The following is a 15,211-nucleotide window of genomic DNA, read 5'->3' as shown; positions in this document are numbered from 1 at the left end:
GAGAGAGCCAATATGGTGTAGTGGTTAAGGTGTTGGACTATGACCTGGGAGACCAGAGTTCGAATCCCCACACAGTCATGAAGCTCACTGGGGAACTTGGGCCAGTCACTGCCTCTCAGCCTCAGAGGAAGGCAATGGTAAACCACCTCCAAATACCGCTTACCGTGAAAGCACCATTCGTAGGATCGCCATAAGTCGGGATCGACTTGAAGGTAGTCCATTTCCATTTCCATCACCAGATAGGGTAATGACCCAGACCAGAGGGTTCTCTTTGGTTGCTGTAACCCTTTGGAACTCCCATTCCAGTGAGGCTTCTTGTACCAGTTCATTGCTATCATTTCAAATACCACTTTTTTCAGGAATTCTTGCCCTCCTAATTTGCCTTGACCTAGTGCTGAGCTAAGTATTTTTTAATGGTTCTCTGCTGCTATTGTTTGAGCTGCATTTTTTTCCTGTCTTGTTTTAAATTTGTTTTCTTGTATGCTTACTGCACTTTTAAACAGAATTTTATTTGTAAACTACTTTGGGATAATTGCTGATAATTGTAGTGGTAAAATTGCTGATAATTGTAGTGAAGATCTGTTTTTTTCTCTAAATACCCCTTGTGAGCAGGGAATGACATGTATTTTGAATTCAGTTCAGCAAAGAGTAAAGTGAAACAGTGAAGGACAGAATCATGTCTGTTTTATGTTTAAAAATCTTGTGCGAACTATCAGTCCTGAACCAACCATTAGATTTGGGTTTTTGTTCTTTGCAAATATACAGGTTTCTGTCAAGTGTTCCATGCAGAATTACTAAAACACCATAATCTCATTTGCGATTTGGAATCAATGTGTCTGTAATTATGTTTCTGGTCATAGAAACTGTATGGGCTGTTTACATTACATGGCACAGTTCGTATAATTGATTATTTTATTGATAAAGGTGTGCCCTTCTGATTCTGAATGTTTTCCTTTGCACAAAGAAGAATGTAAAAAAATACTATAAAAGAATTTGCCATGGAGTAAAAAATATACGGAGATGTCTATGATAGTGATGGACACTGAGTGCTGGAGACAAAGAGGCATTTTAAAAAGCATGGGGTCAGTTCTCTGCACTCTGGGTTTCCTGTCCATGACAAGGTGAAGGTAAAATACCAAAGCAAAATCTACATGTCAGGGTTAGAATGTCAGACAAAGGTTTGTTACTTGTTTTGAAAGAGAACTAAGCCCATAATAAAATGTCCTTTAATTGTAAACCTTTATAGTCTAATACTTTTGCAGAGAGATTATGGCTGGAGAATCATTTAAGTCATATAGTAATAGGTTTTTAGCATTTCATAGCCTGAAACTTGAGTCAAATTATTGATATATAGTTTGAATCTCTTTTGTTATTTTCTTTAATGGCCACCATTCCTTACAGCCATATGTTGTTTAACTCCCATAGAGAAATGGAACAGGCAGCTCATAAAACCTAATCCACCAAACCATGAGAATAGTAATAGATCTGATCCCTTCTTCTAGTGAGCTGGGAAAAGGGTGGAATCTACAGTAAGTGCTCCTCCCCCAAATGGAAGATGTGGGAGGTCCAGGAGTTCAGTGGTGGGTGCTTTATATCCAGCCAACTGTTGAGCTTTCCAGTCTCTGGATCAGGGCCAGAATAATCTATGCAACTGGATTGTTAAATCTGGGGGATTTTCATTCCAGCAGTGGAGACAATCCACTCATAGAAACTCTTCCCCACCCCACCCCCAATGCCTGGTTTATGAGATTGAGTCCTGTATGCATGCATTCAGCCGTTAGGTTCAGAGGCGAATGATTTTTCATTAGAATGGCATTGTGGTTAAGATATTAACATGCATACGTGCTGAAATCAACATGAATATCAGTTAGCCTTCAGTTTAAATACAACTCTTTGCCGGGTCAAACAAAAATAATGGGCAGAATAATGCAGTATGATTCCTAGTTCTTCTTTACACAGATTTGTACAGCCATTTCAGATAGTATTAGATTTGTATGTTCATTAATAGGACCACAAGGAGATATTCATGTTAGTGTGTATGGATTTATATGAAAATAGAATCATGTTGGTTTTGTTGCAGTGTTTTTTGTTTCCCAGGTTACTGGGATATTACTTAAGTGCTAGACAGAGAAAGTTACATAAGCTTGATGGTTTATTGATTGTGTCTGCGCTGTACTTTCCTTCACTGGTGTAGAGCATCAGTGAGAGGATACCAGTTACAATGATGGCGATTTACTGTACATCACATCAATACAGTGTTCTGAGAAGCTTTTCTATGTGTATTGGTGCTAAATGAGTTGTCTGTTTATATAGGGCTTATCCACACGGGAGCATACCTTCATACTAAAGCCTCTGCTTTTACCGGTGTGATAGATTTGCAAGATCCACACTTCATTCCCAATGGTAGCTTCAAATCCACTGTTTTCCATTCACACTAGCAGGCGTTCCTCTGGAAAGGATTACTGTCACTGTTTCCTTGTGGCCCCGCCTTCTAATTTTACATGTTTTCTCCCTCCGGGTCAAGGCTGAAGCTGGGAGAGCACCTTGGTGTCCAATTGACAAGAAAAAATGAAACTGACTGGACCCCCCCCTTCTCCATTGTCCAAGCCTGGGTGAAAGGCGGACCGGGGGGGGGAGTGAGTGAAAAGCAAAGTAGGCAGTAGCTGTGGCAGCTTTTGCGGGCAGCAGAGAGAGAGAGAGGGCGATGGGGCATAAGAGAGCCTGCCCACTAGAAAAACATTAAAGCAAAGTGCCTACAAGGAGGAGCACAGCACAGCTGAGACAGGTTTTCCTTTCCTTTTTACATTATCAGCTGATTGGATTAATATGGATTTAAAGGGGAAAACTGTGATAGCTTCTGCTTGCCTGTAACGTCATGTGAACCATGCAAATTACAAGGGGATGCAAATAGCACCACACAAACACTAAATCACTGTGTGGATAAGTACATCATGAGGTGCAGGGGAGGAGAGCTGAAAATCATGTCCCCAAATTGAGCCAATATGGCGTGTTCTGAAACATGAACTGAGGGAAATACTATGTATTGCATAGAAATGGGAAGGCACAGAAAACCCCCCAGAAAACTTGGGGAAACCCCATTCCCCCCACCAATATTTTCCAGTTTTTTTCCTGGGCCTTCACATCTCATTGCAATTGATACTGAGTAACAGCATCTTGTTTAATGTATTTCTCAGGGGTCCCATCTCCATGTAGGGAGCCTTTCAGAGTGACACTAATCTCATGTCACCCTTGGGGAGTGGACAGTGCATGTTTCAATGGGTAAGAGGAGCTTGGACAAGCCCACACTTTTTAGATAACCTTTTTACATATTCACTACCCATGGGCACCAACTGCCTGAATAGGGCTGAAATTGTTGTTGGCTTAATTCTAAGCAAGCTGTTCACGAGTGATTTATTTATTTATTTATTTAATTAAGCTTATATACCGCCCGACTAGCAACAGCTCTCTGGGCGGTGAACATTAAAAATACAATAAAAATAACACAATACAGTATATCACAATACAAAACTGTACAAAAAACTGTACAGTCTAAAATCAAAATATAATAATTTAGAATTAACAGGAATTAAAATGCCTCAGAGAAGAGAAAGGTTTTAACCTGGCGCCGAAAAGATGATAGTGTTGGCGCCAGGCGCACCTCCTCGGAGAGACCATTCCATAGTTCGGGGGCCACCACTGAGAAGGCCCTAGATCTTGTCACCACTCTCCGGGCTTCCCTATGAGTCGGAACCCAGAGGAGGGCCTTCATAGTAGACCGTAGTGTACGGGCCGGTTCATATCGGGAGAGGCGTTCCGACAGATATAGTGGTCCCGCGCCGTATAATGCCTGTATGTGCTACACCAATTTATTTGGGGTCCCAATATCATACTGCTTCCATGTACACTAAGCAGAGGGGAGGGGGAGAGAATGTGGACTGTGATGCAGAAAATATGTTTAATTTTGGAACTGAATTTTTGTGACATTAAGGTGAGAACTTAATTTTTGCAAGCATGAAAGAAAACACCATATGTTATGACAGGGCTGGGAAATCTTTTTTTGGCTGAGGTTCACATTACTTTTGTGGAAAGATGTCAGGAGCTGCATTCCAAAAGTGGGAGGGTCAGACCCCAAAGTTTGTAGGGGAGGCAGACTCGCACATGCAATCACAGGCACACATGCAAGCAAGCACTCACAAACACACACATAGCTAGGCCGCAAAATCCCAGGCATGCAGACACAGAGACAGGCACAAACAATCAGAGGAACAAACAAACACACATACAGGTGCACACAGTAACAGAGAGACAAATAAACAGGCATAAAGTTCACCCTCTCCTCAAATTATCCATCTCGATTTTCATCCCCATTGTGACATTGGGTTGGTCAGAGAAGTTTTAAACGTCTCCGCCCAGCCCAGCAACACAATGGGGATGAAAACTCTCTTCCCCACTCTTCAGATGATCAGTCTGAGAGGCAAGGAGGGGACTATTTTTATCCCCATCACAGCACTGGTGTGGGGGGAGAAGTTTAAAGTTCTTCACTCAGTCTAGTGTTGCAATGGGGATTACTGGCTACCGCTGGTACCTGTTGTGTTTGTCCAGCAGAAATGCTACCAGCTATGCAGCCTCTAAGAAATTAGGTAGGGGGTTGGTAGACCACTGAGGGCCACTGGTTCCCCACCCATGTATTATGACATCATTTAGTTATTTATGTCCTCAGGCATATCCCAGCCTTCCCCTGAATGTGAGTAGCTAATGACACAGTATCACATACATGTTACAACAGTAAAAAATAAAATGCAATGATATAACAACATATAGAAAGTAGCCATGTCAGAAAAAGTCTGAACATTTATTTATTTATTTAATCAATTTTATACCCTGTCCCCTCACCCAAAAGAAAAGGCGGCTGGGAGGGGGGAAAGAATCTTAAAACATTGTTAAAAGATTTTAAATCACAATTATACAGCCACAAGAGTGGCTGTATACTATAGCTAGCATGGATTTTTCACATTCTGCAATGTTCAATTGAAAATACCCCCATGCTATTCTCATAAACTTCCCATAAGCTCATTTCAAAACAAAACCTAACAAAATTTATAATCCTGAACTCAGAAATGCTTAACAACCCTCTAAGTTTTCATGGCGATAGATAAAACAGTCAGAGAAAATTAATACTTCAAAGTGTAAAAGAAGAGAATAAAAATCCAGACCCTTCTTGGACTTTTTTCTGTTAGTGGTCTCATAATTTGTTGAAATTAATTAAAAATCAGCCATGTTCACAAAGTACCTGTAATCCTATTATTGACCTTGTCCCATACCCTGACCTTCATCTTCTGCAGTTTAAAAGTTTAAAAAATGCCTGGCTGATTTTTTAATTAATTTAAGAAATTTAGCATTGGAGTCAATGATAAAGCCAGGCATGCTCAGTAAAAACCAACTGTCAATGTTCTAAAAGCCAGACTAACAGCTGTTTAGCTTGGCTAATCAGGGGGCCACACCCACACCAGACATTTTTTCCACTTTAAACAGTCATGGCTTCTCCCAAAGAATCCTGGGAAGTGTAGATTGTGAAGGATGCTGAGAGTTGTCAGGGGACTCCTGTTCCCCTGACAGAGCTCCAATGGCCAGAGTGGTTGAACAGTCAGCTCTCTTCTGTGAATTGTAGCTCTGTGAGGAGAACAGGGCATCTCCTAGCAACTCTCAGCACCCTTCACAAACTATACTTCCCAGGATTCTTTGGAGAAAGCCATTACTGTCTAAAGTGAAATAAAGACGTGGTGTGGATGTGGCCCGTGACAGCTTTGGTTTAAATGTGGGTGGGAGACTACATGTGCCTGCTGTAGAATAAAAAGGTTGGGGAAACCCTGAAAAACAATGATACTGTTCACAATGTTTTTCTCTTGGAAAGTAAAGGGGCTTTCCCTCTAACCAGTGCCCACCCACCCAATCTCTTCCCCTCCCCCTTCCTCCCTCCCCCTCCCCTTCCTCTCTCCCCCTCCCCTTCCTCCCCTTCTCTTCCCCTTCCTCCTCCTCCTTCCTCCCTGCCCCTCCCCCAGTTCACCTTTCCTAAGCATGATTGTACAGGTGTAAATCCCATTGAACTCAAAAAGCATGCAACTTTTCAAACCACCCCTCCCCTCCTATCCCCTCCCCTCCTATCCCCTCTTGCCTCTTCCTTCACCCCCTCCCCTCTCCTTTCCCCTCCCCCTCCTTCCCTCTTCTCCTTCTCCATGATAAGTTTTACCTATTCTAAGCATGATTGCATGGCAGTAAATCCCACTGAACACAATAGCATGCAAATGATCAGACCTGCCTTTTCCCTCCCCCTCTCTCCCCTCCTTCTCCTCCCCTATTTCTTCTCTCCTCTCCCTTCCTCCTCCCTTCTTCCTTCTTCCTCCTCCCCTGCCCACTTCAGGCCTCCCTCCCTCCCCTGTGGTCAGTTTCACCTGTCCTAAGCATGATTGCAGGGGAGTAAATCCCACTGAACTCAATAAGCATGCAAATGACCAGACCTGCCCTCCTCCTCCCCTCCCCCTCCTGCCTGCTCCCATGCTCCTCCTGCCTGCTCCCATCCCCCTCCTCCCTTCTGCCCTCCCTCCTCCTCTTCCTCCCCTCCCCTGTGGTCAGTTTTACCTATTCTAAGCATGATGGCAGGGGAGTAAATCCCATTTAACTCAATAAGCATGCAAATGATCAGTCAATTTTCTTTTGCTTCTGTTTCTCTGAATATGTGAAGTACAGCAACCCTTTGCATAATTTATACTAAAAAAACTTCAAAAACAATTGTGGAATTAATGGCACTGACTAATCTGCAGAATAGTCTCCAGTGGACATGAGGAGTGTCTCAGTTTGCACAAGATAAAACAGTGGGAGGTGAAATACATTCTAGCAAATTTCTACGTGTGCTATGTTTTTAATTGACCATGCCCATCCTTCCTTAAGTGGGTTGTTTTAAGCATAGCAGGCAGAATACATGCATCTTGGGCGGGCCAAATTTGTTCTTTCCAACAGCTAGAGTCATTGCTTAAGTAGTAACATACTATAATCAATCTGATTTTACATCAAACTGCAGTTTCAGACCCAAAACAGAAACAGAACATAACCTCTAGTTTGAAACCCCAAAAAGCTGTCTTCGTCATTATATGACATTGACCAATAAAAAGGCTTTGAAATTAATAAAAATAAATTTGATGCAGATTTCTAGGATGAATAATGAGAGAAATATAATTTTCTAGGTTAGATTCTTTGTAGAAACAGTAGTAACACAGGAAAGAAGCAAAGTAAGACGAATACCAAGAAACATACAAAAAATGTAATTCTCCATCTTTGGGGATGTAGTCCTGATTGCAGGTGTTGTCTCCATATGCTCAGAGGCACATGTTACCAAATTCTTCCAACCTACACAGGAAGTGGATTGGACTGTGAAAGACCAGCCCAAATTGTGTTTGCATTTTTACAAGTTTGTAGGGCAGTACAGTATGTCAGAGAGGAGGTCAGGTCTCCTGCTTCTCTGGTGCATTCACTATAGCTACCCAATTTCCCTGGTTTTTAAAGTTTGATAGAAATATAAAAAATATCAAAAGTTTGATAGAAATACAGAAATAGAAATATAGGTATGTTCTTAAACTGCAAGGTTTTTTTTGCCTATTAGTGAATTATGTTCCATGTATAGCCCCAGACTTCTATTTTAAAAACTTTATCTCATTTAAAATATATGCGTGAATAACTTTAATCAAAGTGATGTTTTGACCATTTCCCCTCCTCAGAAATATCGACAGTATATGTCAGGACTTCTGGCTCCTCCTTATGGTGTTATGGAAACTTCCTCCAACAATGACAGTAAGTACCTCAATAAGTATCTGTAAGATGGGAATAATGGCTATCTTTATGTCAGACTATCCCTGGTGTAAGTGAAAAGAACCTTCCATTCTATTGTTCTAATATATCTGCTTTTTTCTTGTAGGGATGCCTGACAAGGAGAATATGTCTAGTAGTAGTCTCTGCTCAATCTCTAAAAATTGCAATAAGGTAAATAATTTTTATTGTTGTTGATTTTGTGGGGATGGAGGGTCTGTAAACATTAACATATTGGTAAATGGACAAAGCAGGCCTTCTTCACAAGCAAGGCGACGGGGGGGGGAGCTGCCACATTCTGTGCCTTGCTGTTTCCTAGTGGCTGCCAAGTGTGGGAGCTGAGGCTAGCTTTTTTTCTTCTTTCCTCCTATTGTCTGCAATGGAGGGACAAAACACTGGTTGGACTATTTTGTTGGATGTTTCAGTGGATCACTTAAATCCACACCTGCCACAGATTCCCTCCCCCAACATGTTTGGTTTTTCACAAACAACTGATAGAAGAGCTACGTGGGCAGCTTTTCACTGCATGAGGCTCCTCAGATAAGATTGTACTCTAAATTAATTTCTATGGAAAGATTAATAAAAAGCAAATGCTTGTTGAAAGATTTAGATGCTTGTGAAACTACATATACTTTAGTAAGTCTGGGTTGTACATTGTGTCAGTTATGGCAGAATATATTAATCACAGTCAAAGGAACTGCTCGTACCATTGCAACTGATCTGAAAAATAAAGCAGGTCAAGATGCCAGTGTTGTTCATTGGACCATTTCTGTTAGTGAAATTCTGCACATTATACCCCGGTGGTTTGAATAAAAAGTAAGAAAGCAAAGCCAAAGTTTATTTATATTGGTTGGGCAGACAATTGGCTTATACACTTGGCATTAGTACATCACTCCAAGACTTTAGCGGACAGTGGCACATCCCTGACCTCCTAAAAGCTGAGTCGCTGCTGCTTACTGGGAAGGAGAGGGAGAGGGGTGAGATGGCAGGGAGGATGGCACACTGCAGATACACAGGCAGGAACATGGATTGCCTCTGCCTGTGCACTTGCACCACATTGACCTCCCTGCTGCCTTGCTCCTCCTGGTAAGCAGCAGTGACTCAGATGTTAGGAGGTCAGGTGAGCACCACCACCCCACCGTACTGTCCACTACTGCTCCAAAACAATTAGATTTTGAAATTGGAAAAAATTAATTGGATTACTTGTAGTTTAGTAAATTCTGCATAGGTAAACAATATAGAATTCCCTCCTTTACTCCAAAATCATACGTTTATGTTAACAGGGAGCAATCTGGCTGCTGCCATCCCAAGATTGTTCCCACATCACTCCCAGTAATGTGTCCAATTAACATTCAAATGGTTCAGGTGTACAGCAGAGTGCCACTCATACGGCAGGTTAGGTTCCAGACCCCTGCCGAAAAGCAAAAACCGCTGAACAGCGGATCAGCTGTAGCGGGCGAGGGTCAGGAACCTAACTTGCTGATCGCAGCTGATCTTCCCCTCCTCCAGCGCGATCAGCTGGAGTACAGGAGTCTGATCGCCCTGAGGAGGAGGAGAAGATCTTCCCCTCCTCTGGCACGATCAGATCGAGCACGGAAGTCTGATCGTGCCAGAAGAGATCACCTGTAGCGCTCTACAGCTGATCTTCCCCTCCTCCGGCAAGATCAGCTGGAGAGCGGGGAGCTCCAGCCCCCCCTCAAGCTGATCGCCCTGCTGGCGCTGTATTAGCGGAATGCCAAAAAGTGGGGTGCCGAGAAGCGGGGCACTGAGAAGCGGGGCCCTACTGTATTGTGAGATTACATATCATACTATTGATGCAACTCTCAATACAGCAAGTAACACATTACATGTTACTACACAATCTGGCCTAAGTGTGAGAGAGGAAATTTCTGGTGCTGCCAGAGTGGTGTGGAAGCAGAGAATGACAGCATGCAATCTTGCCACTCCATGTACTATTCATTAAAAAAAAACCTTATATACTGCATTTCATTTATAAAAAAATAAGAATATGGTTCACAACATTTTTAAAGGAAATTGTAAATTTGTCAAACTAGTACTAGTAGTGTGGTGATCGAAGAAATTTCCATGGCATATATCCTGTGAACAAAACTCCACTTTCTATTTTAGATTGAAAAAAATCTTTAATCGTTCAGTTGAACCCATATAATAGCCACAAATACAGTAATAATACCTTTTTCTCTGTAACTTATCATGTAGGTATAGAAAAACACACAAGTTAATCTGTATTGCTTGGATTTTTCTTTTATTACATATTTCCTTTTTTTCAGTAGGTGTTTCTTTTTTGGCATGGTTGCATTTATTTTCTGTTGCCTGCAGGCTAAAGAATCTATATTTCTAAAATTAAAAGTCTGATCTGCAAGAAGTAATACTTTTAGCACACTTTACTCAAGTGAGTGAGAATAACTGCTTCATAAACACACATATTTTTCCTTTCATATTCAAGTTCACTACTTCCTGTATGTCTGTCCTGTTTCCTGTCTGTCCTGTTTTAAACCTTAAATAATGTTTCAGACGTCGCTATATTTACTTGCCTTTTCTCCTGTCTTACACCATGGTATCTCCTGGCCAATCCTTATCCTGCATGAAAATAAAGACTTTTGGGTGGAATAACCTGTGGCACGTTGATAGCAACCCATAGCAATTTCTACTGTGGTGAATAACACAGGAGTAAAGATCAGCACCCTCAAACAAAGTTGCTATCAAGGATACAACTTTATTATATTTAAAAAAGCTGATTTAAACTTTTATCAGTACAGATTAAGGATTGAAGCCTAAGTAAGATTACTTGGAAATAAACCCTACTGAAGCCACTGCTATTTAGGATTGTGCTATAAGCATACTTATATAATATCTGAGGTTATAGTTTATTATATCAGTGGGGAAGCCGGCGGAAGGGGTGCTGGCGGAGGAGGAGCCGGCAGGAAGCTCCGCATCATCCATTTGCCCTTCAGGAGCCACCAGGCTGCTGGAACATTGGCTCAGTCGAGAGCTGCGTGCATAAATGCAAAAAACAAACAAACACAGTTGTCACAAATATCCCGACCAGCGAGTAGGTGCTCTCCATCAGCTTCCATTATAATTGCCCTCTTTCTCGGCATAACATTGGCCCAGATGAGGACCCGTAGGAAAGCTCTGAATGGAAATTGGATGTTGCGTAAGCCATCACCAGGCCCTCCTCTGATACGCCCTCAGAATGCCTCTTTTTGGGGGCTTATGGGGGCTTCTGCCGGCATCACTTCCACCAGGCTGGACTTCCCCAATGGACCTTCTGCTTAGACAGCAGGGCCCCGGCTCCACCATGGCTGAGCTGGGGCAAAGGGCCAGGATGATGGGAGTGGTAGTCCAAAACAGCTGGAGGGCACTAGTTTAGGAAAGGCTGCTCTAGGCAATGATATAGGTCATTGGTTCCCAACCTGTGAACCACAGACCCTTGGGGGGCTCTGGAGGTATCCCAAGGGGGCTGTGAAGCCAACCAGCACTTGATTTTCTTGGTGCTTCAAGCTTTGCTGGCAGCAACTTGTCAGCCTCGCAGTGCTGGTCCCTTGCCATCCCTCCCACTGCTCTGCCTGAGATGGGACCCTAGGGAAAGAAAAATGTGCTGCGGGGGGGGGATTGGAAAAGGACAATGGAGTGGGAGGGACTGCATGGCGGTGGTTCTGCTCCTACTTGGCGGGTCGGCTCCAGAAGGTGGTGCTTGGGGAGCATCGCTCGGCACCCTGGACTCTCCAGTATGGGGTTCTGCAGGGGTCAGTTCTGTCCCCCATGCTGTTCAACATCTACATGAAACCGTTGGGTGCGGTCATCCGGAGCTTTGGAGTGCGTTGCCATCAGTATGCTGATGACACACAGCTCTATTTCTCCTTTTCATCTTCTTCGGGTGAGGCTGTCAATGTGCTGAACCGGTGCCTAGCTGTGAAAATGGACTGGATAAGGGCTAATAAACTGAGGCTCAATCCAGACAAGACTGAGATGCTGCTAGTGGGTGGTTCTTCTGATTGGATGGTGGATGTCCAACCTGACCTGGATGGGATTGCAGTCACCCTGAAGGAGCAAGTTTGTAGCTTGGGGGTTCTCCTAGAACCATCTGTGTCACTTGAGGCTCAGGTAGCCTCGGTGGCATGGAGTGCCTTCTACCAACTTCGGCTGGTGGCCCAGCTACACCCCTATCTGGACAGGGATAACTTGGCTTCAGTTGTCCGTGCTCTGGTAACCTCCAAGCTAGATTACTGCAATGCGCTCTACGTGGGGCTGCCTTTGAAGACGGTTCAGAAACTGCAGCTTGTGCAAAATGCAGCGGCCAGATTGGTAACAGGGACCAGATGGTCCGAACATATAAAACTGATTCTGGCCCGCTTGCATTGGCTGCCTGTATGTTTCTGAGCTGGATTCAAGGTGCTGGTTTTAACCTATAAAGCCTTACACGGCTTGGGACCACAATACCTGATGGAACACCTCTCCCAACACAAACCCACCCATACACTATGTTCAACATCCAAGGCCCTCCTCTGGGTGCCTCCTCCGAGGGAAGCTGGGAGTCTGGCAACAAGGGAGAGGGCCTTCTCAGTGGTGGCCCCCAAATTATGGAATGATTTGTCTGACGAGGTGCGCCTGGCGCCAACACTGTTATCTTTTCGGCGCCAGGTCAAGACTTTCCTCTTCTCCCAGGCGTTTTAGCATGTGCTCTTAAATTGTTTTTTAAAAATGTGTTTTTTTTAATTTGTATATTTGTTTTTATTGTTTTTAATTGTTGTAAACTGCCCAGAGAGCTTTGGCTATGGGGCAGTATATAAATGCAGTAAATAAGTAAATAAGTAAATAAATAAATAAATAGGAATTGCTTTTTAACATCTTTTTTAAAACCTTTTTTCTCTAAACAATATGTTTTTTTAAACCTTTTTATTTAAGATGTTTTTAAAGCTTTTAAAAAAATGTTTTTAGAGTTATTTTGTTTTAATGTATGCTAAGGTCTGTTTTTATGATGTTTTAAAGTGTTTTTAGTGCTTTTGTTTGCCGTCCTGGGCTCCTGTTGGGAGGAAGGGTGGGACATAAATCAAATAATAAATAAATAAATAACTGTTCTCCATCTCGTTCCTCAATTCAAGGAAAACAGAAAGAGCCAAGATAGTATTTCTTGCCCTTTTCAAACCAACCAACCAACCAGAAAGAAAGAAGGAGAGTGTGCTCTAATAGCAAAGGAAAGGAAGTCTGGGCATTGAGGCTTCAGTCCTGTGCATGTACTTGGGAATAAGTCCCAACTGTTTCTTAGTTCTGAATAGGCATGTTCAAGATAGCATTGTGAGTGTCTTATTTACCCACATGGGAGGACAGAGAGTGTGTGCTGTCTTCTGTGCAGATCTGTATTAGAAACTTGGGATTGGATAGTTTGCATTTACTCTGTGTTGCTAGAATTTTCAGATCAGACATAAGAACAGCAGCTTGGTTAGTTTGAAAAGTAGTTAGTGATGAAGAAAGGAATTCTTAGTCATTTGCAGCTGGCTGGCAAGAAATTATGTGGAGTAGGGAAGAACATCCTGTTGCTTTTCAGAAGTAATATTGCTTAACTGACTAGTAGCATCTCGTGTCAGGGTGCTCGCTGCCACCACCACCCCATCCTCAGCTTGTACATTCAAGAATCAGTATTACAGTCCACAAGTGGTGGCAATCCTATAAAGGCTGCCTTGCCACTTCCTACCACTCAAGGAAGTGGAGAGAAGGAAATAGTATTTTACATTTAAGGATTAGGCTACAAGTTGCCTCTTAGAGCAAGATATACAAAGAAATGTGGCAACTAATTTCAGCTTCTGTCCTCCCTTCTGGCAGAGGCTGGGGGGCATAACAATAACATGCTTTAAAAATAAAATATGGCTAATTAGACTCATCCCAATTTTTTGCCTAATCTTACTTTACTGAACTGGAGACCAGACAGAAAGGTCTAGCCCTCCTGCAGTTATGTGCTCCTCCTATAAGTCTAGTGAGACTCAAAGTGAAGAAATAACCAAGAACCCCTATCTGTGAGCTTTTGTCATTCCCACATGAGGCATAGATTATACTGTGTTAACAAGACACTTGCTAATTACTTAGGGGCTATGGTGAGAGATGCAGAGGGAGACGTAGTTGCCAGATTATATAGGAATTGGTGTAATATATTTTGATGATCTATTATGACTTCATATATAAGTTGCAGAGGAAACAGGAAGTACAGGTGCTTTGTGCTTTCTGTATTTATGATTTCTGATCATATACCAGATTATATATTTTGTACAACTCTCCCTGCAGGAAGATGTGCAAAGTCCCAAAGTGATATTAAAAAAGTCTTCTTTAGTCATCTCTAGGGATGGTGGAGAAATTTGATTCAGTTCACATTTACCTACCTAATTCACACTTTCCAAAATGATACATGAAATGAAGCACAGTCATCCTAAGTTCATACTTCTCCAAATTTTGCAATGCAGTTTTCCAGCTAAGTAATGTGTACAAAAATGCATATTGGTGGAAATTACATACAAAAATGCATTATATTATATGGGAAATTGCTTTGCAAAAATGTGTATATTAGGCAAAATTGCATAGAACAATTGGTGTATTAGGAACATTCACATTAAAATGCTGATGAATTCTGATGATGACAAAAAAATGCAAACTGATGTGGAAATGTGGAAAACTTTAACTTAAGAGTGGAAAAAGCAGAAACTGAAAGCAAAATTAGCAGATTTGTCCGTTCTTGGTAATCACAGAGAAGTCTGTTGATAGGAAGGATGAGACACTTCTGGGTCCTGAATTCCCCGAGCATCTTTGCTATCTCCAAACACCTTCTCCACAGATGAGACACTGCATGCTGTGTCAGCTTTACTCCAAGCATTCTTCACATGCAGCCACATGGAGTACATTTATGGGGAAGTCACTCTTCAAGGTTGCAAAGTATGAAAGACATCCATCTCGAGCATGCAGATCTCACTGCTGCTATGATCTGTGTGTCCCTGTTCTGATAGGTATTTATAATGGTTTCTAATTATTTATCTGAATCACTATCAGTGAATTGTATTCCAGTCATTGCACTTTTCAGAGCAATACCCACAGTATTGCAAATACTATGAACATCTGAAGGTGTATCACATACAAGAAAAATAAAGTAAAAGAAAGTGAAACTCTGAGGTGCAAAGTGTGGAGGAGTGTGTGACAAATGTATTTGTGATATATCCCTCTTGACATATGCACAGGTCTTCACTTGTCATCAGTTCAGTCCTTACATAAGATAAAGTACTGAAGCACATTGAGGTTTGCATAAGCTGCTCTTATATAAGTTTGATGGTTAGAGAGCCCATTGTGTAAGCAG

At 42.2% G+C, this 15,211-nt stretch overlaps 1 protein-coding gene across 8 annotated transcripts in view; it reads left to right on the top strand.

Moving 5' to 3' along the window:
• The window catches only part of RAPGEF4 (Rap guanine nucleotide exchange factor 4), a 245,757-nt gene that overhangs the window by 143,151 nt on the left and 87,395 nt on the right, over positions 1 to 15,211 (top strand). For all 8 annotated transcript variants that reach the window (XM_061608471.1, XM_061608472.1, XM_061608470.1 and 5 more), the window contains 2 exons: positions 7,770 to 7,842; positions 7,967 to 8,031. In XM_061608471.1, the coding sequence (XP_061464455.1) occupies positions 7,770 to 7,842; positions 7,967 to 8,031 (138 nt within the window). The remainder of the gene's footprint in view (positions 1 to 7,769; positions 7,843 to 7,966; positions 8,032 to 15,211) is intronic.

Source organism: Rhineura floridana, chromosome 2 (genome assembly GCF_030035675.1).
Source record: "Rhineura floridana isolate rRhiFlo1 chromosome 2, rRhiFlo1.hap2, whole genome shotgun sequence".
Lineage (NCBI taxonomy): Eukaryota > Metazoa > Chordata > Lepidosauria > Squamata > Rhineuridae > Rhineura > Rhineura floridana.
The sequence above is the reverse complement of the archived record's forward strand: the minus strand, read 5'-3'. Positions and strand labels throughout refer to the sequence as shown.